This window comes from Panthera leo, chromosome A2 (genome assembly GCF_018350215.1).
Source record: "Panthera leo isolate Ple1 chromosome A2, P.leo_Ple1_pat1.1, whole genome shotgun sequence".
NCBI lineage: Eukaryota > Metazoa > Chordata > Mammalia > Carnivora > Felidae > Panthera > Panthera leo.
In genome coordinates this window covers 164,802,701-164,830,579 of record NC_056680.1, presented here as the reverse complement: position 1 = coordinate 164,830,579, position 27,879 = coordinate 164,802,701, and the positions used below count along the sequence as shown (strand labels likewise).

Genomic DNA, 27,879 nt, shown 5'->3' with positions numbered 1-27,879 from the left:
AGGCTATAGGGGGAGGGGAGCCGGGCCTCTGTCGGCGGAAGTGGGGTTCGGGTGCGAAGGGGAGAAGCCCCCCGGCGGGGCCTGGGGCCCTCGGCTCGCCCGTGGCGCTCGGTCCCGGACGTGGTCCGGCGTCCGCCCTTCAGCTGGGACCCGGCACCCGAGACCCGGCCTCTCTCGGCCCCAGGCGCTGAGGCGTTACCTCGGGTCCCGTCGGGCAGCAGCCGGCGACGTGAGCTCCCCTGTGGCCCGAGGCCGGCTCGCGCCGCCATCGCCTCCGCCGGCCGGCGGCAAGCCCCGCCCCCTCCGCCGCGCGCGTGCGCCGCCCGGGCGTCCGCGCGTGTTGACGGGAGGGGCCTCCGCGTTCCCTTCTTTCCCGGGACCGGCCCACTCGGGCCGCGCCAAGGGGGGGGCGCGTTTCTGCGCGTCCCCAGGGCCCCCTTGTGAGGAGGCGGCGGCCACGGGCTCCGGGTCTGCGGACCGGGCTGTGCGGTGCCTGTGCCCTCGGAGCCGCGGGCCGCCGCGGAGCCGCAGGGCGGCGCCGGCTGTCAGCCGGCTGCTCGGCGCTCCCCCTCGGCGACCGGCGGGATGGTGCGTCCCGCAGGGCGCGCGCGGCTCCCGCGCTTGGGCCGCTCGGCGCGGGCGGGGGCGCAGAGGGCGGGGGAGCGGGCCCGACTCGCAGGACCGGGCCCCGGCCGCGCCGTTGGGGAGCGGGCCCCGCGGGGCGGGGCGGGAGCCGCCGCGGAGCCTTCCGGCAGCCGCGACCATGTCGGACCCGGCGCCCAAAGTTCCCGATGAGATGTTCCGAGAGGTCAAGTACTACGCGGTGGGCGACATCGACCCGCAGGTACCGCGCCGCCCCCGCCCGCCGCTCTCCGCGTCCCCGGCCCGTCCCCGCTCCCGCCGCGGGCGCGCGCCCGGGCGCAAAACGTCTGGGCCCCGCGGCTCGGGCCCCGCCGAGCCCGCCGGCCTGGCTGCGCGGAGGCTGGGCCACCTGTGCCGAGCAGGCCCGGGGCCGGCGAGCTTGGCGGGGGATAGGGGACCTGGGGGGGGCGGTCTGCGGTACTCTCGGGAGGGGATCTGGAGAGGAGACCTGGGGTTGGTCTGCGGGACTTTCTGGAGGAGACCCGGGGAGGGGAGGCAGGGGACCTGGGAGTGGGGGTTCTGCGGGACCTGCGCCCGGCGGGGAGCAGAGGAGAGAGAGGGGATGTGGGGGTGGTTTGCGAGACCCGCGGCCGGGAGGCTGGAGGAGAGGCGGGGTCTTAAGGACCCACGATTGGGGGAGATGGGGGGAGGGTCGCAGATCTGTGTCTTGCTCTACTAGGACCTTTGGCCAGGAGGGCATCTGGAGGGTGAGCTCAGGGAGGAGAGAGACCTGGAGAGGAGGGTACTTACTAACAAGGGAGGAGGGGAGGAGGGTCCATGCCTCGGGCCTAGGACGGAATGTCACTGCCCTACGCCTGGTGGGGGACCGGCCTATGTCGCGTGTGGTAAGTTCCCCCCGAAGCCTGCCACCTCAGCCAGCTGCCACTTTGCTCCTTTCTGGGGCAAATTTGGACTGGGAGCATCCTTCCTGCTGCCCACCGCGTGTGTCTGGGCTCCCAGAACAGTGGTCCCAGAGGGTGGACAGGAGGAAGGTGATGGAGCTCAGCCAGGAACCCCAGGTCCAGGCTGCTGGGGCTTAGTGAACGTGGCCCCTGGTGTGGCCGGCCACAGGAGTGCATACGTCTGGGCTGTGCAGCCCCAGTCACGTGAGAAGCGCTCACTTTGCCACCAGTGAAGTCCTGTTGTTTGATTTTCCTGATTGGGGGAATTAAACAGGAAATGTGGGAAATAGCCAGGGAGTACCATCACTCTAGGCACTTAATTGTTTGTAGTTTGGGCTCACCCCTAAAGATATCATGGATTTTCTAAGTGACACATGTGGTGAAATGCCAGAGTGTTCCTCTTCCACGGTGGAAATGAGTCTTGGTTGGATATCCTTTTCAGGTGCATCCTCACAATATCCCCTTTATTGAAGTTGATGCAGTTAAAGTTGTCTCGGGCGTCCTTTGCTGTGACTGCCAAGCCGGGAGTGGATGCAGAGCCAGATGATCGGACCTTAAGGCCTCAAGAGTGGAGACTGGTGTTTAAGAAATAAATTTGGTTGGCGTAAAAGGAATTACGGAAGGCTGATTGGTCTTGGCCTTCTGGAGGCTGGTCTGTGGGTGTCTTAGTAACTAAATTCTGTCGCACGGCACGGTCCCCAAGGTGGATCCTTTTTCTACTTTATAGGGTGAAGAGACTTAGCCTTGAGTTTGAAGGTAAACCGGTGTTGAACCCAGAGTGATCACAATGAGCGCCTGTAACAGTGGGACCTTTTTCCCCGTGTTGATAATTTTCCTTTCTTTTAGTAGCCATCAGTCTTCTCTCCCACTTCCTTGCTACTTTCTTTATTTTGTTTTAGGGTTTTGACTTTATTTTACAAGGGACTTGAACCAAGTATTACTGAAAACCTGGAACAAGCTGAGTTGGAACCATATCTGCTCGACCATGACTCAAATCTAAGTGCTTCCAGATGTCCTTGGCAAACCACTTTGATCTGAAACGGGATATTTTGTAAATGATTTACAGCCAAACCATTGATTCCCTGAATCTTACAAACACGGATTCAGAAAGTCCACGCATATTGAGCACGTAGTACCCGTTAAAGCATTGGCCTAGATAGTGGATGTAAGATAGAGAGGAGTGGAACCTGATTCGTATCCTTGAGGACCCCCTCTTGGTAGGGAGTGGGGGGCCCACCTGAAGACCTTGTGGCGTAGGGTGGTTGGTGTGGCAACAGCAGACTTCTGTGTTGGGCACCCCTGAACTTTTCCAAAGTCGGCGTCTTTGCAGTTGGCCGTTGAGACACGCAGAAGTTAGGAAGAGGGTGAAGTGAGGCCTTTCACGTGGAACGCGCGTGCTGAGGAACGGAGGCCTTAATATACTTGGGATACGTCAGGACGATCGGGACACTTGGTGCAGGGTGATAGGAGATCAAGCTAGTTAGGCAGCTTCGGTTTTGTGGAGCCTGGAAAGAAGCCAGTGGTCTGGGTTTCCTCAAGGTCCATGAAGATTCAGTGTTTCCGTAGAGTTCTAGAAAAGGCGGGCGGCAGTGGGTGAAGAGTGAACAGGGAGTGAGGCAGTGAACACAGGTTGGACCGTTGTTCCAAGCGGTTTGTCACAAAGAGGAAGCAGAGAAGGGGCCCGGACGTGTGTGCGTGCGCGTGTTAGGACCAGTGGGGGGGGTGGGGGTGGGGGCTGGAAATCTCAACACCCCTGAAACAGGTAGTGGGGTCAGGAGTGCACGCGAAGGCTGCATAAGAGGGTGTCGTTTTCTGTGGGACAAGCTGAGTGGACGTGGATGCTTGGAGGCCAGGGAGGGAAGTGGGGGTGATTGGTCGCTACCACCGTTGTCGGGTCACGTGTGAACCAAATACTTAGTATCGGCCCCAGTTGCTGTCTCTGGATGGTGAATGAAGTGTTCTGAAAAAGCCCGACTTGTGGGTCAATTGAGCCGTGTGGGCGCCAGATCACCTTCATAGGTGGTGCCCACCCGGGCCACTCGGGCTCTGCGCCCCCTTCCCCTGTTCCTGGCAGGTGAGGAGGGTCCGGTTCACTCACCCCTCGGCAGCTGGGGATCTCGGTCACTCTCAGGACTTTGGCCCCCACCGTGTCGCTGACGTGCTGATGAGTCCCCACCCGCTGGGGGCCCAGGTCTCCCCAAGGACCACTGATGTCTTTCCCTAGACCTTCTGTGTGGCACCCAGAGGATGTGCCCAGACTAAAGCACGTTTCTTCCTGCTTCCCCACCTCTGCGAGATCAGAACACATCCCCCAGTGACTGCTACTGCTGTGTCCCCAGCACTTTCTCTCTTGCACTGTCCCCCCTCCCAGGCACTACGTGTTGCTTGTTCTCCCGCACCTTCCTTCTTCCTATCCCTGGGACAGTCCCTCAGGTCAGTACCTGCTGCTTTCCCCCGGGCGCTTGCCTCACACTCCCTCCATTCTTGCCCTGACCGCACTCCTTCGGTGAAATCTGGTCATGCCGTTTCCCTGCCTAAAACCCTTGTGTCGCTCCAGAAGACACTTGTGTTTTATTTCAGAATAAAGTACAAATGTTTTTGCGTAGGAGGTCAGGCCGGTTGTGGTCTGGCCCGGTGTCCCGTCCCGTGTGTCGAATGCCGTGCTCCGTCGGTGCCTGCATTTTTGTGTGGCCAGCTCCTGAAGCTCATCGGGATTCTGCTCAAGTTGGTCTTCTTCCAGAAGCTTTCCTGGTTTTGGTGAAACTGCCTGTCCCTAAGCGCTTTGAGTTTCGGCCTGGGTACTGTTGCCACTGTCTGTCAGACCAAGATACTACCTAGTACCTGGCTCGCAGCCTCTGTGCTTACCTGGTCAGTGGGTCAAGATTTGCTGCTTTTCACTGTCCTCAAATGTTGGATTGCGTATGACTCAGAGTCAGTTACTAATTTGATGTGGTGGACACGACGTGTGTTTATTAGACTTTTCATTGTTCACAATAATTTGTGTAAATCAAGTATGAAACGGGGGCGCCTGGGTGGCTCAGTCAGTTAAGCGTCCGACTTCGGCTCAGGTCATGATCTCGTGCTTCGTGGGTTCGAGCCCCGTGTCGGGCTGTATGCTGACAGCTCAGAGCCCGGAGCCCGCTTCGGATTCTGTGTCTCCCTCTCTCTCTGCCCCTCCGCTGCTCGCACTCTGTCTCTCTCAAAAATAAACGTTAAAAAAAAAAAGAATGACATGTGTTTTTCCATTTTAATTTGTGTGTTTTTTTTAAAAGGTTATCCAGCTTCTGAAAGCTGGGAAAGCGAAGGAAGTGTCCTACAACGCGCTAGCCTCACACATAATTTCAGAAGACGGGGACAATCCTGAGGTTGGAGAAGCTCGGGAAGTCTTTGACTTACCTGTCGTGAAGGTCGGTAGTGAATCGAATTGATTTTATGTATCTCATTGTGTATCTTGAAAGTAATACGTTCAAGACTTCGTGGAACTCTTCTCAGAGTGTTTGCTTTGTAGAGGAAGCTGCCGGATGAACAAAGCTCTTTGGACGGCTCGTAACCCACCACGGCAGAAGGCCCTTCCCCTTAGGTGTAGATTGGTCAGCGGATGCACCTGCCGTGGGGTGGCCCCATCTCGACTCCGCCTGGAGCTCTCTACGCCAAGGACCTGTGCCTGGGAAGGGGGTGTGTCATCAGCGGGCACTGGGGACTCGGGAGAAAGTGCTCAGTCTCAGGGGCAGACAGAGTCCTGACAGGAGGTAACTCCTGGAGCAGGGTCACGATCCATCCCCGCCGTGTCAGGTGGCCTTAACTTCCAGCCAGCCATGTTGGAGGGAGTCCCGTCCCCCCTTTGCTGTGCTGTTCAACCGCTCCGCAACAGTGGTCGCCATGACCATGTGTCACGCTGTCCACCTGGTGGCCGTCACTGGTACCGCTACGTAGCTGACGTTGGCTAGTTTATTTTAGAAAGTGGGGGCCTCAGCTGGGTGGGTGAGTTGTTCAGAGTTTGCTGATTATACACTGTGCTCTTCTCTTGCTGCCCGTAGTTGAGTTGACTGATGCTAAATGTAATTGTATAGTTTTGGTCCTTCAGTTTTTTTTCTAATCAGAGGTATTGTATATTTGTCCGAAAATAGTTTAATTCCACTATCATATTTTTTTTCTTCTTTATGCCACCAAACACTTTGCTTTAAAATCAGTATAAAAGTTGTTGTGGTATAGTAACAAAAGAGGCTAGAATCAGGAAAGATTGCCATTAAGTGAGGCTGGGATACAGAGAAGCCGGCCTGGCCCTGGGAGGTCTGCACCTCATCAGTGTCCAGGCTCTGAAACTGCCTTTCAGGCTTAGAAATCTGGTTTTTGAAAATAAACCTGAGAACAGATCTGTGTCTCAGGAGAAGCCTTTCAGAGACCAGCCCCTCAAGAGACGGCTGTGTAAGCCCGAGCGACTGTTCATTTGCAGCAGTGAGATGCAGCGGTCACGTCCCTGTGCGAAACGGTGCGTTTCAGCCTGGCCGGGTCCTTCGTGAAGACGGACTGTCCGCACCTTTCCTGCTCCGTCCACCTGACCCCACCTCGCAAGACACACAGACTTGCGACAGGCCCTGGGCCGTGGGCTCGGGCACCTCCCTCCCTTGGATCCTGCTTTTGTCTCTGGTTTGTTTCCATTCTTCCTTAGCTGTGGGGACCGTGTCTCTGGCCCCTTTCCCCGCACACTTTCTTTTTCTCGGTAGCGTGGAGCCTGTTGTCTTGTGACAGTGACTTCACGTGGATTGTGTAGGTTTCAGAGTGAACCTTAAAAGGGCCCCCGTATTAACCGGTGCTGGGGGCTGAGGTCATTTAGAGCAGTGGGTCTTAAATCTGGTGGCGGTCAAATCCCTTCTTGCGCTTTGTAATACCCCCTTTATTATCCCCTTACTTATACGTAGAGGAGCGTCCCACGATTTAAAACACGTATACACAAGTGTGTACTTGTGTTCACGTGTAAGTACCCCGAAGTGAAATGTAAAGGGGAAAAAAGGGAAAGTGAAGATCACGTATTCGCTACGGAAATACTGGGCACAACCCCCTGGAGGCGGAGGTCACCTGCGGCCGTATGTGGAGGTGCTGTGAAGTGACTCCTGAAATGTAGACCTGTCCCCGTCTCTGCAGGCAGAGTCGCCAGCTGCGAGGCCACGTTTCTGAGTGGCGATCGGTCCCTGCTACAGTTCTGAGATAAAAAAGCAGTCGTCTTCATTTTACACGTCGTATTTCTGGAAGAGTCAGGCCGTAATAAGGCCGCATAAAGTGCCTATTAGCCAGCTTCTGTGACTCTCACCATTTTGCCAGTCCGGCTTAGTACGCCCCTGGCCCACCCGTCCCCTTCTGGCTGTAGTCTGGCACGAGCCCCCAGGCACACCGTTAGCACTCCTGGCGCTCCTGTCTCCAGCGCCCCGGTCTACTTGCAGTTGGTGGCCGCGCCTGTCCTGTCCACGGACTGTGGTGCCACATGACAGGGTGATGGAGCTTGTCAGAGCTGGCCCAGCAGTCTGTGTCCCCCCGCCACGATGACGCCAGTAGACCCTCAAGTTCTTATTCTGAGCTCAGCCGGCTGAGGCAGAGGCCTGGCTCCATAAGCCCAGATCCCTTGGCCTTTAACATACTAAATTTGACAAGTGCATTTTAAAAATGAGGCGTCCTTATACACGGCGACAGATTATCATTTACGTATTTCAATTGCGTAGATCTTTAAAACTTGCATCTTTAGGCACCAAAACTTTTGGAATAATTTTTTTAATGGACATATTTTTATTTTTCTCAGTGGCCTTAGGGCATCATTGGAAATGTTAACTCTGACCAGCAGTGGGCTTATTTTTATACGGCGTTACTTGCCTTTGGGATAAAGAGCTCCTTATTACGATGCTTTTCCGGTTCTCCGTTTCTGCTTTATTGTTACTAGTGTGTCCTAGACTCATGTGAATGAGGGCCTGGGGGTGATCCTGCTCTGCGTGGACTTGATGGTGGCTGGCCCTCAACCCTCAAGTGGGAATACCCATGCTTCCCCCGTCCCCCAGTTCCCCAAGGGACACCGCCCAGGGTGTATGCCGCACGATAGTCGGAAGGGGTACCTGTCCCACTGTCCTTGGGAAGAGTCACACCTTCACCGGCCTAGGTCCTGTCACAGCGCATCGCCCCGGGCTCTGGGAACCCTCCATGCCATGCCAAGGGATGACTAGAAATGCTGCTTTCTCGAAAGCCGCCCTGGTGCGCAGCCGTGCAAAGCAGGGCTCCGCGGGGCTCTGGGTGCTACCGTGGACCGTGTAGCTTGGCTCACGTGACGACGCTCACTATAGAAGAGTCCAAGCCAGTGTTGGCTACCGGCGCTGGCCAGCTCCCTTAAACTGAACTGGAGTTTCCCCGGGATTATCAGAGAATGTGAAGGCCCACTGGGTGAAGTGCTGGGCAGAAGCATACGTGCTCGCTTTCAGCCTGGTGCACTTTGTCCAATAAGAAGTTACTTAAAATGCGTGGTGAAATTGTCACATCATCATGAAATAATTATTCCAAGCGGAGCCAATCTTTATTTTATAAAACGGTCAGTATTCCTACACCCTGTTCACAGAAGACACACTTTTATAAACTTAGGCTGAAAAATTGTTGATGTTACCTGAAAAACGACAGGGGTATTTTGTTTTCTGAAGTTCTTTTTTTTTTTTTTTTTTTTTTTTAATGTTTATTAACTTAGAGAGAGAGAGAGAGACAGCACACGAGCAGGGGAGGGGCAGAGAGAGAGGGAGACACAGAACTTGAAGAGGGCTCCAGGCTCTGACCTGTTGGCACAGAGCCTGACATGGGGCTCGAACCCACGAGCAGTGAGATCATGACCTGAGCCGAAGTCGGATGCTTCCCTGACCGAGACTCCCAGGTGTCCCTCTAAAGATCTTAGTATATGCCAAAACTAGTTTGGAGATCATTAGGTTGGAACATAGGTTGCATGAGAGCAAAGACCGCATACCTGTTCTTTGTTATTATATCCCCAGTGCCTTGTACCATCTCTGGGACAAAATAGATTCTCAATAAGTACTTGATGAATAAATTAATGCACGAATAATAAGTCTGTGTGTATGTTTCAGCTGGTTGAAATTTCTGAAAGTTTCAGCTGGCTAAATGGGGCATTATGTAGGTGAATGTAATGTTAAAAATGTGGAAATACAAATTTTCAAAAATAACAAGTTACCCAAAAAGGTAGTAATTAAACTAAGATTTTATAATTAATCTGAATTTTGGAATTCATAAAAAATTACCAGACAGAAATACTTCTCACGATTTGCCAGCATTTATATCTACTGGAGATTACTTAAAACACTCATGAACTTAGACTTGGTTGGGTTCGGGATTGAAGAGGGAAACCAGGGAGGGCCCAGTGTGCTTGGGATGGGGAGGGGGTAGGCCTGGCTGTCAGACCCCAGCCCTTTGGGTCTGAGGACAGTTCCCAGCTAACCTCAACGCTTAAGCATTAATAGTGTGTGTGCCTAGAATTTACATTTATAGGCATAATAGTTATTAAAATACGTGGTGGTGCTTTGTGCTGTAATTGAGCTTTTTCGCTTGGGCAATAATAACTAATCTTTGATATTTTTACCACTTGAATACTCATAATCTGGGTGCTTTGTGATCAGTTATAACAAAGCCTTTAATTTCTAGGAGCAGGGCTGGTGAAATGTCATTTTGATTGTAAATTGAAAGCATTTTTTGATTTGAGTTCCTATTTTCTTTTTCAGCCGTCTTGGGTGATATTGTCCGTTCAGTGTGGAGCTCTTCTGCCGTATCCTTTTTGGGGAAGGGGCGAGGGAAAGGACAACTCTGGGTTTAAGACTGAAATGGTAACTGAGTGGATTCGTTAGTTTGGGCCTGTGTGTGTGTGTGTGTGTGTGTGTGTGTGTCCTCTGTTCCTTGTGTTTTCCAATCTGATTCGGATTTTCTGTACCTGATCCTTGTCTCACCCCCACCTCCACCCCCACCCCCGGAGGGAGGGCCGCCCGCTGCGGGGACCGGGCTCCAGTTCCAGACCAGGGCTTTCTGATCTCGGGCAGGCCTCCTCTCTAGACCTCAGCTTCTCGTCTCTGGAACAGTTTTTGTGATGTCTAGTTAGGTGGACTATTTCCAAACTCGTAAATCTGCGTGGGCCAAATCATGAGTTACTTGAAGAACGGATAGGGGAAAAGAACATCAGAACGTTTCTAGTTTTCGTTGATATGTGCTGTCTTTTTGATTACATCGGGTAGAAGGTTTCTTTAACACACGTGCTGGCATCTGCTATGGGCCGGGCACCAAAACTAAAGGGGTCGACAAGGTGTCCTTGCTGCCCTCAGGGAGCTCCCTCCCACGCATGGTCCCCTGCTTCTGCATTTCCTGAGTGTGGCTTTAGAGCACGGTCCTCCCCGCCTTGGGTGAGATGTCGGGCTGCCCTCTCGTGTTCTGAGCCTCGTGGCTTCTGTTTCACCCTGGCCGTGTGCAGCTTCCCTGGAGGGTCACTCCACGCGTAACCTAATCGTGGAGGTGCTCCTTTTCAGGGTACCTGGTACCCTGATGCTAAAATTGCAGATGATGATGTCTTTCATCCAGTTTTGTTTTGCAGCTCGGCCAGGTGGGCCCTGGGAATGCATTTTTACTTTATTGAACTGATGTAGACGGAGGGAGTCTTTGTGTATTAAATCCAGGTGGCCTCAAATCAACACAACATCCCTCTATAAGCAGTTCTTGGAGCATGTGCAGAACTCTAGCAACTCCAACTCAAAACTTCTAAGGCTTTTCATCCATAATCTGAAGAGTTAAAGGAAATCAGTTCGTGTTTTGTTTTAGTTTTCATCCCATTTTGCTGTTTTGGGAGTCTTTGTTTTCTAAGTACAGGTGAAAAAAAAAAGACTGGGAGACAGAGGGATAATTTTGAAGATGAGAGGTTAATTCTTCCTGTTGTGGATCATTTATTCTCTGCACCAGATTCCTTAAGAAGCTGTCCTCCCCTTGAGTTCTTATCTGCCTGTCCAAGCGCAGCTCGAAGGGACATAAAAGGATCCCCAAGACTCTTGGACGGCACAATCTAGATTTGCCTTTGTTCATGTTTCCCCAAGGCTTTGGAAGGAGAAAATGCTTGAGCTACAGGTAGGAGCATGGAAACCGATCTTGGATGATGGGGCGGAAGGCATGACGTTGGGGTCTGCAGAGGTTAGTCAGACAGGCAGGCTCCCGTCAATTATGAGATCTCTCAGCAGGGCTGGTGGGAGACTTCCAGATTACAATAGAATTTTCAGTTTGATCTGTTTTTCTTCACTCACTTGCCTCAGTAGCTAGACTTTATTCCTGTTGGGAAAACAGGGCAATACTTTAGTAACCCATGTTGAATTGTGGACACTCCAGATTCTTCAAAAAAAGTCCTCGTGTTGGCTTTGAATAGGCTGTATGTTACTGGCGCCCTGAGGTCATGTCTCCTTGGGTAGAGCCGTATGCCCAATGTCTGGCACACAGCTCTTTTGCATGATTTTTAAAAATCTGAGCGTTAGAGCCGGGAGAGTTGGGAATTATGTATATTCTAACTCTTGTTTTAGTAAAGGAAAACCGAAGCTTAGAGTTGGTCTTGCCCAGCTTCGTAAAGTTAGCAGCGGTAGCAAGACTGGAACCCAAGTTCTTTTATGGAAGATTCTCTCTGTCGTAGCCCAGAAGTTCCGTTAACGTTTCCTTCTAAAATAAACTCTAGACTTTGGGATGTGCTGTTAAAGTAATTGCTGTGCCGTGTGTGTAGATAGATATGTGTGTGTGTGTGTGTGTTTACGTGTGTGTGTGTGTGTGTTTACGTGTGTGTGGAGTGAGCCAGCCCTCGGAGGTCAGATGTTTTCCCCTGCGAGTGTACTGGGCCCGTTTTCTTGATGTTGGCGGAGGTGCTGAGTTAGAAAGCGCTTCACGGAACCTCCCGTTGTCTCTGCTGTCCGCTGTTCCTTCTCGAGGCTCCTCTGCTGTTTGGCCAATCCGAGTCTCTTTGCTCCGTGGACTGAGTGGGAGGGTGGGGGTGGGGTGGATCACGTCCCAGTGGGCAAATAGCACGTCTTCGTGGAATGCAGGTTGCACTAATCTCATTTCAGTGGAATCTTAATAACTATAAAACAGAGTGAATGGTTTTTCTCCAGAGTCGTGTCAGATCTTTTTTGGAATCACTGCCTGCCTCTCCCAGGTAAGCATGGTTACAGTCCGTCTTGTGTTGTTTACACATAGCAGTTCTGAGTTTTTACACTTTCGGATTTATGACCTGTTTGTAAACCAGGTTTAAAGAAGCTCTCTACTAAGCTGCATGTTCAGTGTGACCTTATGATACGTTTGTAATTATTTAAATGTTCCTGCTTAGACTTAAGATTTAAAGTTTTAATGGGCGAAACGGTCTTTCTAACGTAAAGAATTACAAAGGTGTAAGATTTGAATGTGAAAAAATAGTAAAAATGAAATTATTTAAGATGGCAAAAATTCACTCCTAAAGGCAAAGAAAAATAAAACCTCAGTAGATAAGGCAAAAAATGAGTTTACAACTTTTTGTAAAGAGGAATCGCAAATAGCGGGACATAACATCTGACACACTTTGCCATCAGGACACGAACATTTATTAGCACGGGCGTGAGAACCTCAGTTCTCGCGCTTGACCCTGCGTGCCTGGCCGCGTGCACAGGCCTGACTCCGCGTGTGTGCCGTGCCGGTGCACCTGCAGACGCGCTCCCCTCCTCCCCTCGCTGCTGGCGGGGATGCAGTTCAGCGCGGCTGCTTTCTACGCAAGTTGGGTAGTGACGGGAGCCCTAAAATAACTCATTTTGTTTTCCCCTACGGTTCTCTTAGGTTTAGAAACGTATCCCAAGTTGGCAGAAATAAGGGCAGGTTGATAGACAAAGGCGCTGAGCAGAGCATCGTGTAGAATATCTAGGGTAAAATGGGAAAAAAAAATCAGGTCACCCTCTTGTTGGAAATGGCTCAGAAACCTGTTGTGTACAGTTGCACGGCAGCGTAAGTACATAGCCAGTGTCGGTGGTGCTTTATGAAAACACGGAAAGAGGAGGTCAGTGCTTTAAGGGGGGGGGGGGGGGGTGGGGAGGAGGCCATGACGTAGGTATGTGCATGTTCCATCAGCCAAGGAAAATATACGAGAAATGTCTGAAGGGAGGGACCCAACGTTAGCCATGGTAAATTCTAGGTAGTGAGGAAAGTGGATATTCAGTATTTTTAAATTGTGTTCTGTGCCCTCCGCCCCCAGCTAAAAACCCTCAAACTATAAAAAAAAACCATTGTAACAAGTCCAGCTGGTGTTGTTTGAACTCATTTTGAAATTGCGTAGAATAATCTGTTCAGCACGAGCACAGGAAGAGGTGTGGTTGACCGTGACCTCACCCCATGCCCTCGAGGACCCATCGCAATGACTTGGGTGAGGAGCAGGGTGGCGCCCATCCCTGTGGAAGCCTCAAGGAGGGGCCTTCGAAGGCCTGGGTGACCCGGGAGGGCGTCGCTCACAGCCATGCGCCTCTGTGGTCGGGAGTCACCCAGCCAGGCTGGCCAGGCTCCCCCTTCGTTCTGGCGGTCTCCCCGCCACAGTTTGACCCCTTCCCTGTCCGCACAGTAGGCAAGCTCAGTTAGGGTCACTTTTTTGTGTTTGCATCTAGTTAATTCCTGAAGTCCTTCAAAGTTACGAAATTCTCTCTTTTTGTCTTTGCTGCCTTCATTTAATAGGGATCCTTATTAACTACGGGTTTAGCATCAGAGAAGACTTTTAGTCTTAGAAAACACCAGTGGTTACATTTCCCAAAGGTTGAAAAGTGGTTACATTTCACGAAGGTAACAGATTATCAGACCTACAACACTAAGGTTAAGGCACACACAACACCTGCTGTATGATGGACTAGATCAGGTGGCCTGGTGTCGGTGCGTGAGATCACAAGAGCAGTCACCCGTGTGGACGACCTAGTCAGGAAGCCTGGGGGAGGGGAGATGTCAGACCTGAGGGGCCCCAAGGAATGGGCAGAATTAGAGCAAAAGTGGGATAGGGGAGTGTGTTCCTGGCAGAGCAACATGGAGGGACGGACGAGGGCGCCAAGGCGGGCTGCTGACGGAAGGTGTGCGCTCGGGGTGCAGAGGAAAGAGAGCGTTTGGGAGGGTGGGGGCGGAGAGCACGGGAACGGACCCACATGTTGGAGTTTGAGCTTCCGGGAGTGGCCAGTAGGATGCTCCTTCCTTCTTTCTTAAGTATTTAATTTAGGATTACAGATATTTACATGAGGACATTTGAAAAACACAGACAAGCAGAGGAAAATCCTTGCAGTTTGGCAGGTACAGCTGGTCTGGGGGCTGTAGCAGGACACGGGGCCAGGGTGGGGATGGGAATTTGGGCCAGAGGGAGGGCGTGATCTTGGAGTTGAGGCAGAGGTTTGGATTCGGACGGCGCTGTGGATACAAGGCCCGGACGGGAATCGGCAAGGCCTGGTGATGTGGCCACACTTGGGACGAAGGAGGAGAAGGCAGCGCCCCGGGGCGCCCGTGTGGCAGGTCCTGGAGCTGCCTCCGCAGTGAATTGTGGGTCCGAGCAGGCCAGGAGCCTGGGGGAAGTGCCAGCATCACTGCTGGAGAGGGGAAACGGGAGCCTGGTTCCTCAGGGAAACTGGGGAAGCTGGTTTGAAGCACGTTGAGTTTGGGGTGTCGATTAGCTATCCAGATGTGGGGATGTGTGACGGGCAGAGAATTTGCTTCTTCCAGAGGAACGTAGAAGGTAGGTAGCCAGGGGCAGAGCCTTGGGTAGCATGCAGTAAAGGGGCTCTGCAGAGAAGAAATCTGAGCATAGAGATGCTATTGGAGGAGAGGGAATTGTTTTTAGAAACCAGGCATGAAATCAGACTCCGTTTTTATTGCTGGGAAGCAGCAGCACCCCAAGTAAAGGAGGGGAGCGCTGATTTGTAGCAGATGGTTGTGTATGGCTCCGGGTGTCCCCTCAGTCCTGCCTGTGACTCAGGAGAGGTGGAGAATAAGAATGCTGGGCAGGGACACAGGACTGCTGATTGGTCTGGTGGCCATCGTGCAGGCCTAGTGGTCCATGCGGATCTCAGGCTCTGGGCTGAGAAGACAGCGGAGGGGCAGGGAGGGGGAGAGTGGAGAGCCCACGGAAGAAGCCACAACTAGGTGGTAGGGAGCACGGGCAGAGGTGAACAAGGGTCCCTTGGTCATGTGGTCTGGGAAGCGGTCCAGCCCGTGGAGTTTTACCTAGGTGTGAAATACATTGCCGGGGGGCGGCTGGGTCTGTGGTGGGCAGGCAGCTGAATTTAGAAGGACCTTTGACAGTCTTTTTCTATCCTTTTAGCAAACTCATTAGGTAGTAAAACTCAGGATCTGGAGTTAGTTTGATCTTTATGGATCACTTACTACGCCGTCCATCACTTAGGATGATGGATTGGAGTCCCCGGTGTGTGATGGGATCCCATCGTAAAAAGCTCTGCTTTTGAGTGCAGGAAGCTCGATCAAATAACGATGATAGCAGCTCACCTGCTGACACCCCAGTTAAGAAGAGCGCACTGCGGACACTGATGTTTTCTGGTTGCGAAAAAATGTTAATTCAGCTTAAGATGCGTTAACAGACCACGTGCACAGCGTGTAGCTAAGGGACTTTGGTTTAACAAATACCAGATGAGTACTTTTGTGACGGGAGCAATGCCGATGGGGGGTGTAAAATAAACTAAGATAGGATGTCTCCCCTCAGCGAACGCACCGTCCACAAGGGAGGACGCGCTTGTGAACCAGCCGCGTGTCGTAGCACACACAAGCGTGTAAAAGTGGGTGCGAGGTGTGGAAACTGTAGCCGGAGGGAGCCGTCTCGACGGTGGATCCGCACCACGCAGAGACTCTTCGGGCGTCCACACCGTTTGCTGAACTTTGGCACACCTGCCCGCACACGCGCCCACCGGGCAGGACCCCGCCTTTGCGAAAGGACCGTTTGCTCGGTGGCTCTCGGTGACCTTCTGTCTTTTCCCCGTCAGGGTGTTGATACAGGCTGGAGCTCTTTGTTGGAGTCTTCCAGAACTCTCCCAGGGAGAGGTAGGGAAGGCAGCTTGTGCCCGCAGACGTTGAGAAGCACACACACCGTCTGCCTTCTCCTGAGCCGGTATTGACGCAGGCTGGGCCTCCGTTGTGATGTGCTGGGTAGGTTTCGGGGGACAGGCCAAGAGTGCGACGGAGAGCCTGGCCAGGGTTGTGGTTTCAGCCTTGAAGCCTGAAGATAAAAGCCCTTTCGTTCTGTATCTCAATCAACAGGTGTTTCTTGACTGCCTGCCCATGTGCCTTGCGCTGTACTAGGTCCTGTGAGAGAGGGCAGCGAGGTTGAGGGGGCGAGTCCCAGCGAGACCTCCATCTTCAACCGTGCCTTCAGATTGTAGTTCTTTTCGGGAGGGGACAAGGACAGATTTGGGGGCTAGAACCGAGGAGTGTCCTACTTGTACCGAGAAGGGAAGGTGCTCCCGACTGGGGTGAAGGAGGCATTTATTCGGGGGGGGGGTGGGCTGTGGACGAGGTGACCGTCCTCTGCTCCACGTCCTTAGAGGACAGGATAGTGGGGAGGGCGAGCATGTGGTTTCGGAGCGTGGCCAGCACGTGGGTGTGTGTGCAGCCTGCCGTGGGGTCCAGGGCCAGTGGTAGCTGAGTGGGCGTTGAGGCTGGGCAGGACACGGAGCCAGAGCCTCGCGTGTCAGAGGAGTGTCCCTGAGACGCGGCGGTGCTATGGGATGCGCGTGTGGGGGCCGCGCCTGACTCACCACTCAAGCGTTTGGGTTTTGGGTCTTAGGGTATTGAGATCATGTCCGAGCTTCGTTGGCCGAGATGACAAGATCTGTAGTTTACAAAGGTTGCTTTAAAAAAAAAAAAAAAAAAACAAAAAAAACCTTTTCCCCAGTTACAAAATTAATGCTTTCGAAAATCTGGAAAATACAGAAAAGTAGAAAAATGACAACACAAATGTTCCCATAATTGCATCCCCGCTAGGGCACTATTGTTAACATTTTGGTGTGGAAAGAGCATTCTTAGTTGGTGTGCAAAGAGGTTCATTACACACGTGAGCTGGTGTGGCCGTTTGAAGTCGCTTGGCCCAGACGTGCACTGATGCAGGATCTGGTTCGTGGAAGGTCTCCGGGTGGCCCGGAGCTCGTTTTTGGAGACCCTGTGTCAGCTCCAGGCCTCCCTCCTTCCCACCTGATGTTCGTTCCCCAGCAATAGGCTTGTCCCTGTTGAGACCCGGGCCTGTGGCGCCGGCCCGGGGCCTGGCTCGCCGCGGTCGGCACAGCCCGGGCTGCACGTGCTTCCCTGTAGGCACATCTTCCCGAGGAAGGCACAGAGAGGGGCTGGTCTTTTAACTTCGGTTCTAATAGGGATGTAGTGCTGTCTTGGAGCAGTCTGTATTATCACGTGAGTCAGTCTCACCTCTCCAAATGCTGCAGGAGAGCCACGTTTTTGCGAAAGCCTCTAGTAAAAAAATAACGGTTTTCTGGTCCAGTCTTCGGAAATGTGACAGTGGCTAACTACGTTAAAGAGATACAAAGTAGTGATTTTCCAAGGTGATTTTAGGAGACTAGCGTGTTCTTGTTAGTATCCACAGAGTAGTGAGTGTGCAGTGCGGAATAAGTTCTGGAAACATTTGTAAAATGGACGGAAGTAGATGTAAGACAGTGGAGTTCTGGCAAGCTGAATAATGGCGGTTTTTAAAAACGTGCTGTTTGTAACACAGAACTAACTTGAGGACTAACGGAATTCTTAACCATAACTCTCAATTTATAATAAATTATTAAGGAAAAAAATTGACCCGGTTAAATGACTACGTCAGAATTAATTTACACACCTTTATTTTTCTTCCTTCTTTTGTCTTTCAGACTCTAAAATTTTCTTTTTTAGAAATTATTTTGGGGAGTAATTGCCCTTAGAGAAGTTACAGAACAGCAGGAAGATGTAGGCAGGCCTGGGGTTAGACACACCTGTGTTTTAAAAGCGTTTTAAAAGCCAGCTGTTCTGATGATCAGGTATAATTTTGGCAGGTTTGTTTCCTGATTTGGGGGGGGGGGGGCTTCATGATTGCCACTTTGCATGGCGGTCACAGGGGTTAGGAATGCGTGCGAAGCATTTGGCACAGTTCCTGGCACATAGGAGGCAGGCAGTAAATGGGGAGCTGTTTTTGTTGTTCCAGTGAAAGCCTCTTTTCCAACACGAGCCACTCTGCCTGGAGTTGACTTCATCAGTTACGCAAGCATAAGAATGATCCCTTTCACGCTTGCCTTATTTCCTTTGGTGTGTTAGATAATACTTAGGATTTTCGCTGAGCTCCAAGTAACTCTTGTCGTCTCTTGAATTCCTCCATTTCTTAATCAGTATTTAGCCCTCAATGGTGAAGGGGCTCCTTAGTGACTTGGGTGCTGCTGTTGCCCGCAGACATTTTCGAGCCTCTGGTTGTCAGACGCGGTGACGCACTCCCTCCTTCTGCTTGCTTCCCCGTCACTTGAGTTGCAAGAATCCTCCATTCGTTTTTTTGGAGCGTGGATATGTGTTTTCCATTCATTTGGCGACAAGGTGAAAAAAATCACGTGTACGAAGCAGTCACGATAGGCATTGAAAGTTTGTCATGACAAGCAGATACCCGAGCGCTCACGTGTTCCCCCATGAGTCCCCCCACTTGAGTTCCTTTGACGAGGGAGGCCAGTAGGTGCAGCAGAACTGCTAAGATGCCACCTTGTACTTTGACGATGAGCACGCTTGCACGGACTGAAATGTGTGACGGAAGCCCGGTGTCCCTTCCTTTCCCAGGTGTCGTCTGAAGACAGGAGCGCCCTGTGGGCTTTGCTCACTTTCTATGGGGGGAACTGCCAGCTGCACCTCAACAAGAAATGCACGCATCTGGTGGTCCCCGAACCAAAGGGGGTAAGCATTTCACGTACGTTTTCCTCTTCGCGCATCCCTTCAGTACTTCCGGTGCCGAGTGATGGTTGTGAGCTTCTCTTGGATTAATTGCCGGAATCCATGTACAAAAGCCGATTCAGTTCATTTACCTGACTTAGACCTGGCTTCATTCCGCAGACGATGCGAGATGATTATCGTTTCTACTCTGAGCCAGATGTGACCTCTAAATGCGAAGAAATTTGGGTTTATTTTGTGGAGAAAATGGGAAAGTTTTTTGAGTCTCTAGAGTTTCCTTTCAAATTCAGTAAAAGTTTACTTCATTTTTATTTGTGAAAGTTTTAGTCTTTCACAAATAAAAGACTTTGTATTTTTAGTCTTCACAATTTTTAAAAAGGCGTACTGAGTAAAGCTTTGTAAACATGTTTGGCGAAGTTTCCAATGCCATTTCCTTTTTAATGATCTGGAATAGATACGACTACGTTTATCTCGATAATCGTGGGGTTCTTGTCTCTAAGCACTGGTGGGGCCACAGAGTTTTGGTTTCCCAAGTGGGGCCCCCCGGTCAGCAGCACCCGCCTCCCCTGTGGATCTGTGAGAAGCGCGGACTGCGGCCCGCCCCGCACCTCGTGAACCAGGACCCGGTGAGGGCAGGTGCAGAGCCCGGTAACCTGGGTGAGGCCCTCCCGGTGGTGCTGATGCGCACGAGAGTTTGAGGACCATCGCGTTCTGGAAACCAGACTTTGCTCCTCCCAGGAACGATGGTTTATGACTCTGAGAGTCAAGAGGAGTGTGTTTATGGCAAGTTAACTTTCCACGTGCCGGTATCCTGCTTTTTCTTAAGTGCTTCTGAATCTGTGCTGCCATCCCGTTCTTCCCACGGGTACCCTGGCTGGGGGTGGGGGGTGGGGGGCAGGGGTGGCGTGTCAGGTTCCTCTTTCACAGAGGCTTTGACATTGAGCAGAGGCGATCTGGAAACGTGTGCCGTGGCCACGCTGGTTTCCTGACAAGAGCCATGTGGAGCCAGTGGGTGTGGTTGTAACTTAGCCACGCGGTCCGAGAAGAAGCATTTCTGTGAAAATGGGAGATGTGACTCTTAAGTCTCTCGAAGTAAAAAGTCACGTTTTGTATAACACTCTAAGAAATACAGTATGTTTTGGTGAAACAGTATAACGGTTCTTTTCATATTAATGTTTTATAATTTATGGCTAAGAGCAAATCATTTGATTGTAGGTGGCTAGCTTGAAGGGAAACAAAGTATAGCTTTTGTAAAGATGAGCAAATACTTCTGAAGAGTCATTGTCATTGAAGAGGCAATGCGTGAATGTCAGACTCAAAAATAAACGGCATCTCTTCAAATCCTTTTTTTTTTTTTTTTTTTTTTGCATTTTTATGAACAAAGAACATGTTTAAACGGCAGAGCGAAACCACCTTTCATATTCCTGGATTTTTAAAATGTTCAGTCAAGTGGAGAAGAAAGGGATTTAAGAACAGAATCGGCGGAACAACGGGAGCGTGCTTGTTGCTGGGAAGGGCTGGTCTCTGGCAGCTGCAGACCTCGCGGGCGACCGTGCCTGCTGTGGCCGGAGGACCCGCCGGTCCCCCGCCACTGGCCACGACCCGGACCCCGTGGGCCGCACTGTTGGCTCCCGAGTCTGTGCATTTAGATTTTTTTTTTTTAACGTTCGTTTATTTTTGAGAAAGAGAGAGAGAGAGTGTGAGTGGGGGAGAGACAGAGAGAGAGGGAGACAGAATCCGAAACAGGCTCCAGGCTCTGAGTGGTCAGCACAGACCCTGACGCGGGGCTGGAACTCAGGAACCGTGAGATCATGACCTGAGCCGAAGTCGGACGCTCAACCGAGTGAGCCACCCAGGCACCCCTGAGTCCGTGCATTTAGTAACTTGTACGTGTGAGGGTTCGAGAATTGGAATGACTTAGCTGGGACGCCAGCTCAGGCAAAGGCATCTGACATTGCTTTGTTCTTAGGTCACTTTTGTTCAAGCAGTAACTGAGTGTCTTTCAGTGACAAGAACTCCCTGTTGGGGAGAAGGGAGAGGACACGTGAGTGGCAGTGTTGTGCGTAAATTGCCTGGGACACAGTCAGGTCCCTCCTGAAATGAGTGCCGGCCCGGTGTGCAGACGACGACTCCGGCCGACCACGGCGGCTCCCAGCGCGAAGCGTGGAGTTTCTCCGCGGTGTCCGAAATGCTCAGCGACTGCACCGCGTGGCACCAGTGTTACTTCTGCTCTTTGTTAACGATTAAAAAAAAAATGTCACGCTTTATTATTTTCAGCAAACCGTCTTCCTACCTTGGAAAATAACGTAGAAATCTCACATTTGTTACCTGGTCGTATTTGTGTAGCTTCTAAATACTTGGGTGTGTGTCCAGACTTGTTTTCCTGGGACAGCCCTGGGGCTCGTCTGGGACAGGCGGTCAGGAAGTCGCAAGTCTCTAGTCTGCTACAGAGGGTTCTCATCTGTATCGACGTGGGAGGGTTGGTTTCGCATTTCATGGTTAAGTATTTCGGGATGATTTGGGGGATAAAGAAGAGGGTTTTTTAATTCTTTGAAGTTTTTATTTCAGTTCCGTGATTTAGTGAGCAGACGGTGGTGTGTTAGTCTCAGGCGTGCACCGTAGTGATCGGGCACTTCTGCACAGCACCCGGGCTCAGCTTAGTTTCTGTGGTTAGTGCACCATGTGGTGTGACTGAGTTCAGCGTTCCGTATTCCCACGTGCTTCTCGACACATAGGTTTCAAAACGTTTCCATCTTAATAAAACGCATGACTTAAATCATGCTTTACACACAGCGTGGCTTCAAGGAGTTCAAGCACACGGCCAGGAATAAAACAGGGTATTATCAGGCGTGTGGGTCAGTTGATAGAGCCGTTCGTAGTTGGTGGCACAGCCTTTTAGGAAGGGGTGTAGTTAGAGGTCAGGAGCCTAAAAGTGCTTTCCATACTCTGATACCAGAACCCAGGAGTTCATCTCAGACCCCACGATTCAGGATATGTGTGTCGAGAATTAGCTTCAGTTTTTCACGGTAACAAAACCCCAGACGTCAGAGGCTACGAGAATGAACGATGCGAGAAATAACTAAGCGGTGATCCGGGGGACAGGGGATTGCCTGAAATCACTGTGCAACAGAATGGCGTGCTGGGGTTAAAACGAGTTAAGCCTGGGTGTGAGGGGCCCCACAGCTGAGTGGGGGTCACGGTGGCGGGGGTCGTCAGAGATGCAGCGTCACAGAGGAGACAGGTGAAGCGGGATGGCAGACGGTTGCCAGTTACCGGAGCTGGGTGACGGGTGCAGGGGATTTATTACACGGGCGTCTCCGCTTTTGGAGTTTGTCGGAAAGTGTACCCCAGAAAGTTAGGAGCAGAAGGGCCGGCCTAGAAGCACACGTTGACGTGGGAGGTCGTTCGCGACGTATGAAGCGAAAAGCATCCTAGAGTGTTTGTGCCCCGGGACACCGTGGTGCCCCCTCCACCTTTTAAACACACGTACATCTGTATTTATAACAAAGATGGTCGGAGCCGTGCCCTCAGATGGGGACGGTGGAAGGGTCTCGCAGTATGGCGGTGATTACATCCGCTTCTCTTCTGGCCTCACGTGTCATTCACGCGTGTCCTCCCGTGACTGCGTTTTCAGAAGGTTCGAAGTAGAGCGTCCTCAGGAGCAACAGCGTGAACTCCCTGAGGCTCGTGGGGGGTCTCACTCTTTCCCGGGAGGTGGGTCCCGGCTTCCTCTGCCGTTGTGGCCAGCGCCGGCCTGAGGGCAGTCGTCTGCGTGGTCACCCTTGCCCTGACCGTGAGCAGCGAGTGCCACCTTCGGTCTCCTTGCCGGGAAACGCATTTTAATGTGGGGGCTCCAGCATGTTTGCCAGAGACCTGCTGTTACCCTAGGCTTTAGAAGCGGGGGGCTGGGGGGGGAGATTCTGTTAGTTAAGCGAACCATAGTTACAAACTCGCTTATTTATTCTTTTTAGTTTATTTACTTATTTTGAGAGCGGGAGTGGGGAAGGAGGGAGAGAGAGAGAGAGAGAGAGAGAGAGAGAGAGAGAACATCCCAAGCCAACTCCACACTGTCGGCACCGAGCCCAATGAGGGGCTCGAACTCAGGAACCGTGAATGAGATCAGGAGTCGGACGCTTAACTGACTGAGCCACCAAGGCGCCCCTCAGACTTGTTTATTTTAAAGCTCCTGTATCATGTGACTCTTTCATTGATGTCTTTTATCCTTTGCTATCTGTTCCATTCTACACCCTGACTTGCAAGGGGGCCCCTGCCTGTGAGCACACCTTTTCCATGCGCCCTACGTTTTTTGCTCAGTGCCCGTGCCTGCTGTCACGCCCCTGCCCGGCCTCACCTTGCAGCAGAGGCCTTCCCTGAGTCGTGCGGCTCACACTGGTGGGACCCTTCTGTACATGTGCCCGCCTCACTCAGCGGCGGCTGCACGCTGTATTCCTGTTGGTGGTCACGTTCTCTCCAGAGCGAAGTCGTAAATCTCATTAGGTCAGAGACGTGCTGCACCCTCTGTGTCTCCCGTGGAGCGAGCTCGATTAACGCTAGGCGCCTCGTTGAGGAAGCCTCCCCACGGAAAGTCGGCCACCCTCCCTGACCGTGCCCGATGTCCTGAAGGAGCTCTGCCCCCATTACGGCTTTGTACAGATTGTCAGTAAGTAAAAACTAAGCGAGGTGGCGATTATTTATTTCGTTCGTAAGAGAATTTTCCGTGGGATTGCTAGCTGTGCTTTTTTCTAAAATACCACCTGTAGAGGTTAACTTTAAACAAAATCTTGTAAGGGGCGCCTGGGTGGCTCAGTTGGTTAAGCATCCGACTTCGGCTCAGGTCGTGATCTCGCGGTTTGTGAGTTCAAGACCCACATTGGGCTCTGCGCTGACAGTTCAGAGCCCGGAGCTGCTTCGGATTCTGTGTCTCCGTCTCTCTCTGCCCCTCCCCCACTTACGCTTTGTCTTTCTCTGTCTCTCAAAAATAAGTGATCTTGAAAAAAAATTTTTTTAAATAAAATAAAATCTTGTAAGACCACTGTTGCAGGTGAGGCCGTCCCGAGTTCATAGACCGATGGTTCATTTTGGCTCTAGTCGTGCGTCTGGAAGGAGCTTAAGCTTTTCCGTGTCTAAAACGGCAGTCACAGGTGCCGACCGTTTCAGCTGCATCCCTGTCCTGACGTTTTCAGTACACGGCTCTAGGAGATTTGGTAAAACTTACAGCTGTGTTTATGTGTTTGTTCTTTACTTGCAGGAGAAATACGAATGTGCTTTAAAGAGAGCCAGTATTAAAATTGTTACCCCCGACTGGGTCCTGGATTGCATATCTGAAAAAACCAAAAAGGATGAAGCATTTTACCATCCTCGGCTCATTATTTATGAAGAGGAAGAAGAGGAAGAAGAGGAGGAGGAGGAGGAGGTAGAAAATGAGGAGCAGGATTCCCCCAATGAGGGTAGTACCGACGAGAAATCGAGCCCTGCCAGTTCTCGAGAAGGATCCCCTTCAGGTGCCCAGCAGTTCTCACCCAAGTCAAACACCGAAAAACCCAAAGGGGAGTTGATGTTTGACGACTCTTCGGATTCATCGCCTGAGAAACAGGAGCGAAACTTAAACTGGACCCCAGCGGAAGTGCCACAGATAGCCGCGGCCAAACGCAGACTGCCCCCGGGAAAGGAGCCGGGCCTGATTAACTTATGTGCCAGCGTGCCACCCGTTCCGGGCAGCGTCTTACCCCCCGACGTCCGGGGCAGCGTAATGGCTTCGGGACAGAACCTGCAGAGTTCTGAAAGATCAGAAATGATCGCTTCTTGGAGTCCGGCGGTGCGGACGCTGAGAAACATTACGAATAATGCTGATATTCAGCAGATCGGCCGGCCGCCAAATGTGGCACACGTAAGTCACTCTGTAACGAGCGGGAACTTAAGTAACGGATTTTAGGGCTGGATTTTACAGATGGTTTCGATACAGGTTAGTATTTCCCGCTTCTTCAGAACAGTTAACTTACAAGCGGTATTTATTTGTGTGAGAATTGTTCCACAGGGGTGTGTGTGTGTGTGTGTGTGTGTGTGTTGTCGAGCGTCTCTTCAACTCCAGCAGGTACCGGTGACGGGAGTGCTTGCCCCTCAAGGACGTTTCTGCTCTTAATTAGCCTAAAATCAGCAGTGGCTTGAAGTTGACTGCGTGTTTGTATTTGCTTATAATGAACTTCACGGTGGATAAATGATGTAATATGAACTCTTCGTTTACAGAAGTCGTAATCTCAGTTGATAGGATCCCAATTGGAGTTTGTTGATGTGGAACGGACTTGGAAAGTTTCAGCAGATGTCCTTCAATTTAGGACCAAAAGAAAGTAGTCACGGTGGTATATTGGCCACTGTGTACATTTCTCTGGGTCGTGGAGACAAGGTGGCGAAGGAGAAAGACCAGTTTCCCGCCTTCATTTCAGGTGTGGAAGACAGACACGTACAAACAGAAGGGCTCCTGTGGGTTCGGGGTCTGGGTGTTTTGAAGACAGTTCAGTGAGGGGTCCTATAATAGCCGACAGAGGAAGGAGGCCATTTAGAAGAGGTGGTTAGGGAGGGCCTCAAGAAAGAGGCGTGAATGACAGAGGCTGGGGAAGAACAGGGTGGGGGTGGAGGGTTCCCAGAGGAAGGAACAGCGACTGAAGCCCCAGAGGCAGGCGTGAATTCGCTGTGCCGGAAGGGAAGAAAGTCTGTGAGACTGAGGCTGTGGGGAGAGCTGGAGGCCTCTGCAGGGGTCTGTCCCCCAGGGCCTGGACCATTCTCCCTGAGGAACGTGGCCACCTTCTGAGCAAGCCACTGGGGCTCTGGGAAGGGTCTGTTTCTTGTAGATCGCAGTGTCACTGATGAGTCTACTGGTGGTGCTTCAAGTCTTTTGATTTGAGGTGCATGTTAAAAATGTTCTCGTTTTTCTTTTCCTGTCCTCCCTTCCTGACTTAGCAGAGAGTTAGACAGTACATGGTTGAGACACCAGAATAAGGTGGAAGAAAAGAAAACACATTCTGTAGACATCTGAAGGAAGAAAATTAAGGTGGCACGAGGCAGAGTGTGTAGGGTGGAGGGGAAGAGAGACATAATTGGGTTTCAGGAGAATGGAAGATTCTGGAATAGGTGATACAGGGATCCTGGGAAGACAGTATTGTTGGATGTGGTCAGGACCCAGGGTAGGTTGGTGACCACACATTAGGAGCTGAGGAAGAGTGAGTGAGATGCAGTTCACCAAGAGGGGGGCTGTGGAGGCTGAGGAGATGATGGACAGACGGAAGGACAGGCAGACATGGTGGGGGTGGAGGCCGAGGAGATGACGGAAGGACAGGCAGACACGGGGTGCGGGGGTGGAGGCCAAGGAGATGATGGACAGATGGAAGGACAGGCGGACACGGGGGGTAGTGGAGGCCGAGGAGATGACGGACGGACAGAAGGACAGGCGGACGTGAGGGGTGGTGGAGGCTGAGCAGATGACAGATGGACGGAAGGATGGGTGGATGTGGGGGGTGGTGGAGGCTGAGGAGATGACGGACGGACCGAAGGATGAGAGGACGTGGGTGGGTGGTGGTGGCCGAGGAGATGACAGACGGACCGAAGGACAGGCGGACGCGGGGGGTGGTGGTGGCTGAGCAGATGACGGACGGACCGAAGGACAGGCGGACGCGAGGGGTGGTGGAGGCCAAGCAGATGACGGACAGACTGAAGGACAGGTGCAGGCAGTAGAGTGTGGCAGCCGAGTTAGCGATGTCGGAGGGTCGGTGGTTGGGAAGATGAGAGACGGAGGGGGCCCAGGTTACACGCCAGCAACCAGTGCGACCTTCTGCCTGGCGTGTTCATGTTGGGGCAAAGAAGATCGTGGGGTTTTTTGCCAAAATCGTGGGATTGTCCACAAAATCGGGATTTGTGGCATTTCCCGCAAGGTGGGTGAGCCAGTATTTTGCAGCCTGAATGGTGACAGTGCGTGGTGGCCGAGCGGCAGACTCCCCTTTTGCGGCGAGGCGCCTTCCGTGGGCTCCCCCCCACCGCCATACTTGGACTTCCCATCGTGGTCCTGTACCTGCCGGGCCGGGAAGACTTTGAGTCGGCGGGACACCGTTCTGGAGGGTGGTGGCTAGTGAGGAGGACCTGAGGGGGGGTGCCTGAGCGGAGGTTGGGGGGAGAGGAAGGAATGCTCTGTCCGTTGGGGCCCACGCTCACATGGGGTCCCTGCGGGTGGGGGGAGGATGGAACGCAGAGAACGGCTCCGATGGGGAGGGGGTGCTAAAGCCACGAGGTCCTGGGCCCGGCACCAGAGGGCCGTGAGGGGAGCAGAGCCGACGGTCAGAAAGAACCAACCGGAAAGCCAGGGGCTTGAGGCCGGTGGAGAAGGCAGCCGGAGGACAGCCCGGAGGCAGCGGTGGTGTGACCGGGGCGTGCGCAGGGAGGCCCGGCGGCCCCTGGGTGTGCGGCTGGAGTGCGCACGGACCCCTCCTGTGGTCTGGGGCCCGGGGTCCCCCTGCTGTCCCCACTGCTGTCCATCCGTCGGCTCGCCGCTGCCCCTGCCGCCGCCCTGTGCTTCTCCCATGTCCACTTCGATCCCATGCTCCCTGAATTCACATTTGGATGGAATCCGCTCCTGTGGGGTGGAAATGGGTGCCTGCATCAGGGAGTGGGGTGCGCCCCGCAGGAGGGCCGACGGAGAAGCCGGCCCCAGGCTCTGGTGCGCTGCGAGGCCCCGCGAAGCCCCGCCCGGGCCCCAGGGAGAGCGGCTGCCCAGAGGCTTTGCGCGTGGTTTTGGTTTGCAGGGATATTTTGCTGCTAGAAGTGAAGAAAATGAAGTTTTGAAACGTTACAGCTAGAGGACAGATTTAGTTTAAAAATAGATTGGGGATGAGGAGAACACAGCCAATCATCAAAATTTGTATAGGTTGCGAATTGGTAGTGGCTAGAGCCACGTTGTTTGTGTTGAAATTCTTTATATATTGGGGCGCTTGGTAGGAAGTAATTTAAATAAAGAAAGCCATAGCGTCACATGAAGGAAGAATCCAGACTTGACGTTCGTTAAGAACTGTTGTTTGTGGAATGGCAGATTATGCGACCAAGCAGCCAAGAATCCCGCTTGTTTGATTGCTCGAGACTAGCGCGTGTTTTCCACAAGAGGCACATCAGAGGGTTGAAAAGCCCGGCTTTCCAGCCCGGGGTCCGTCTCACCCCAGGCCAGGGCTCTCGTCCTGACCCCTGTCTGCTCCGAGCCACCCTGTGCTCACAGCCTGCACCCACCCCGCCCTCTCCCAGCTTCTCCTTGCTCTTGCTCAGGCCTGGAGCACCGCCCCCCCCCCCCACCGGATGGAAGGGGAACAGCCTCGGGCTCCAGACCTTCAGCCACTCCTGGTCTTTTCACCCTTTGTACGGAGGGTCCTTCAGA

General features: G+C 52.5%; 1 protein-coding gene across 1 annotated transcript in view; it reads left to right on the top strand.

Moving 5' to 3' along the window:
- The first annotated feature begins 661 nt into the window (after positions 1-661).
- The window catches only part of PAXIP1 (PAX interacting protein 1), a 50,714-nt gene continuing 23,496 nt past the window's right edge, over positions 662-27,879 (top strand). The window contains exons 1-6 of the mRNA XM_042927191.1: positions 662-844; positions 4,817-4,951; positions 9,296-9,339; positions 11,676-11,739; positions 18,366-18,479; positions 23,722-24,360. Coding sequence (XP_042783125.1) covers positions 764-844; positions 4,817-4,951; positions 9,296-9,339; positions 11,676-11,739; positions 18,366-18,479; positions 23,722-24,360 — 1,077 coding nt within the window. The 5' untranslated portion in view covers positions 662-763. The remainder of the gene's footprint in view (positions 845-4,816; positions 4,952-9,295; positions 9,340-11,675; positions 11,740-18,365; positions 18,480-23,721; positions 24,361-27,879) is intronic.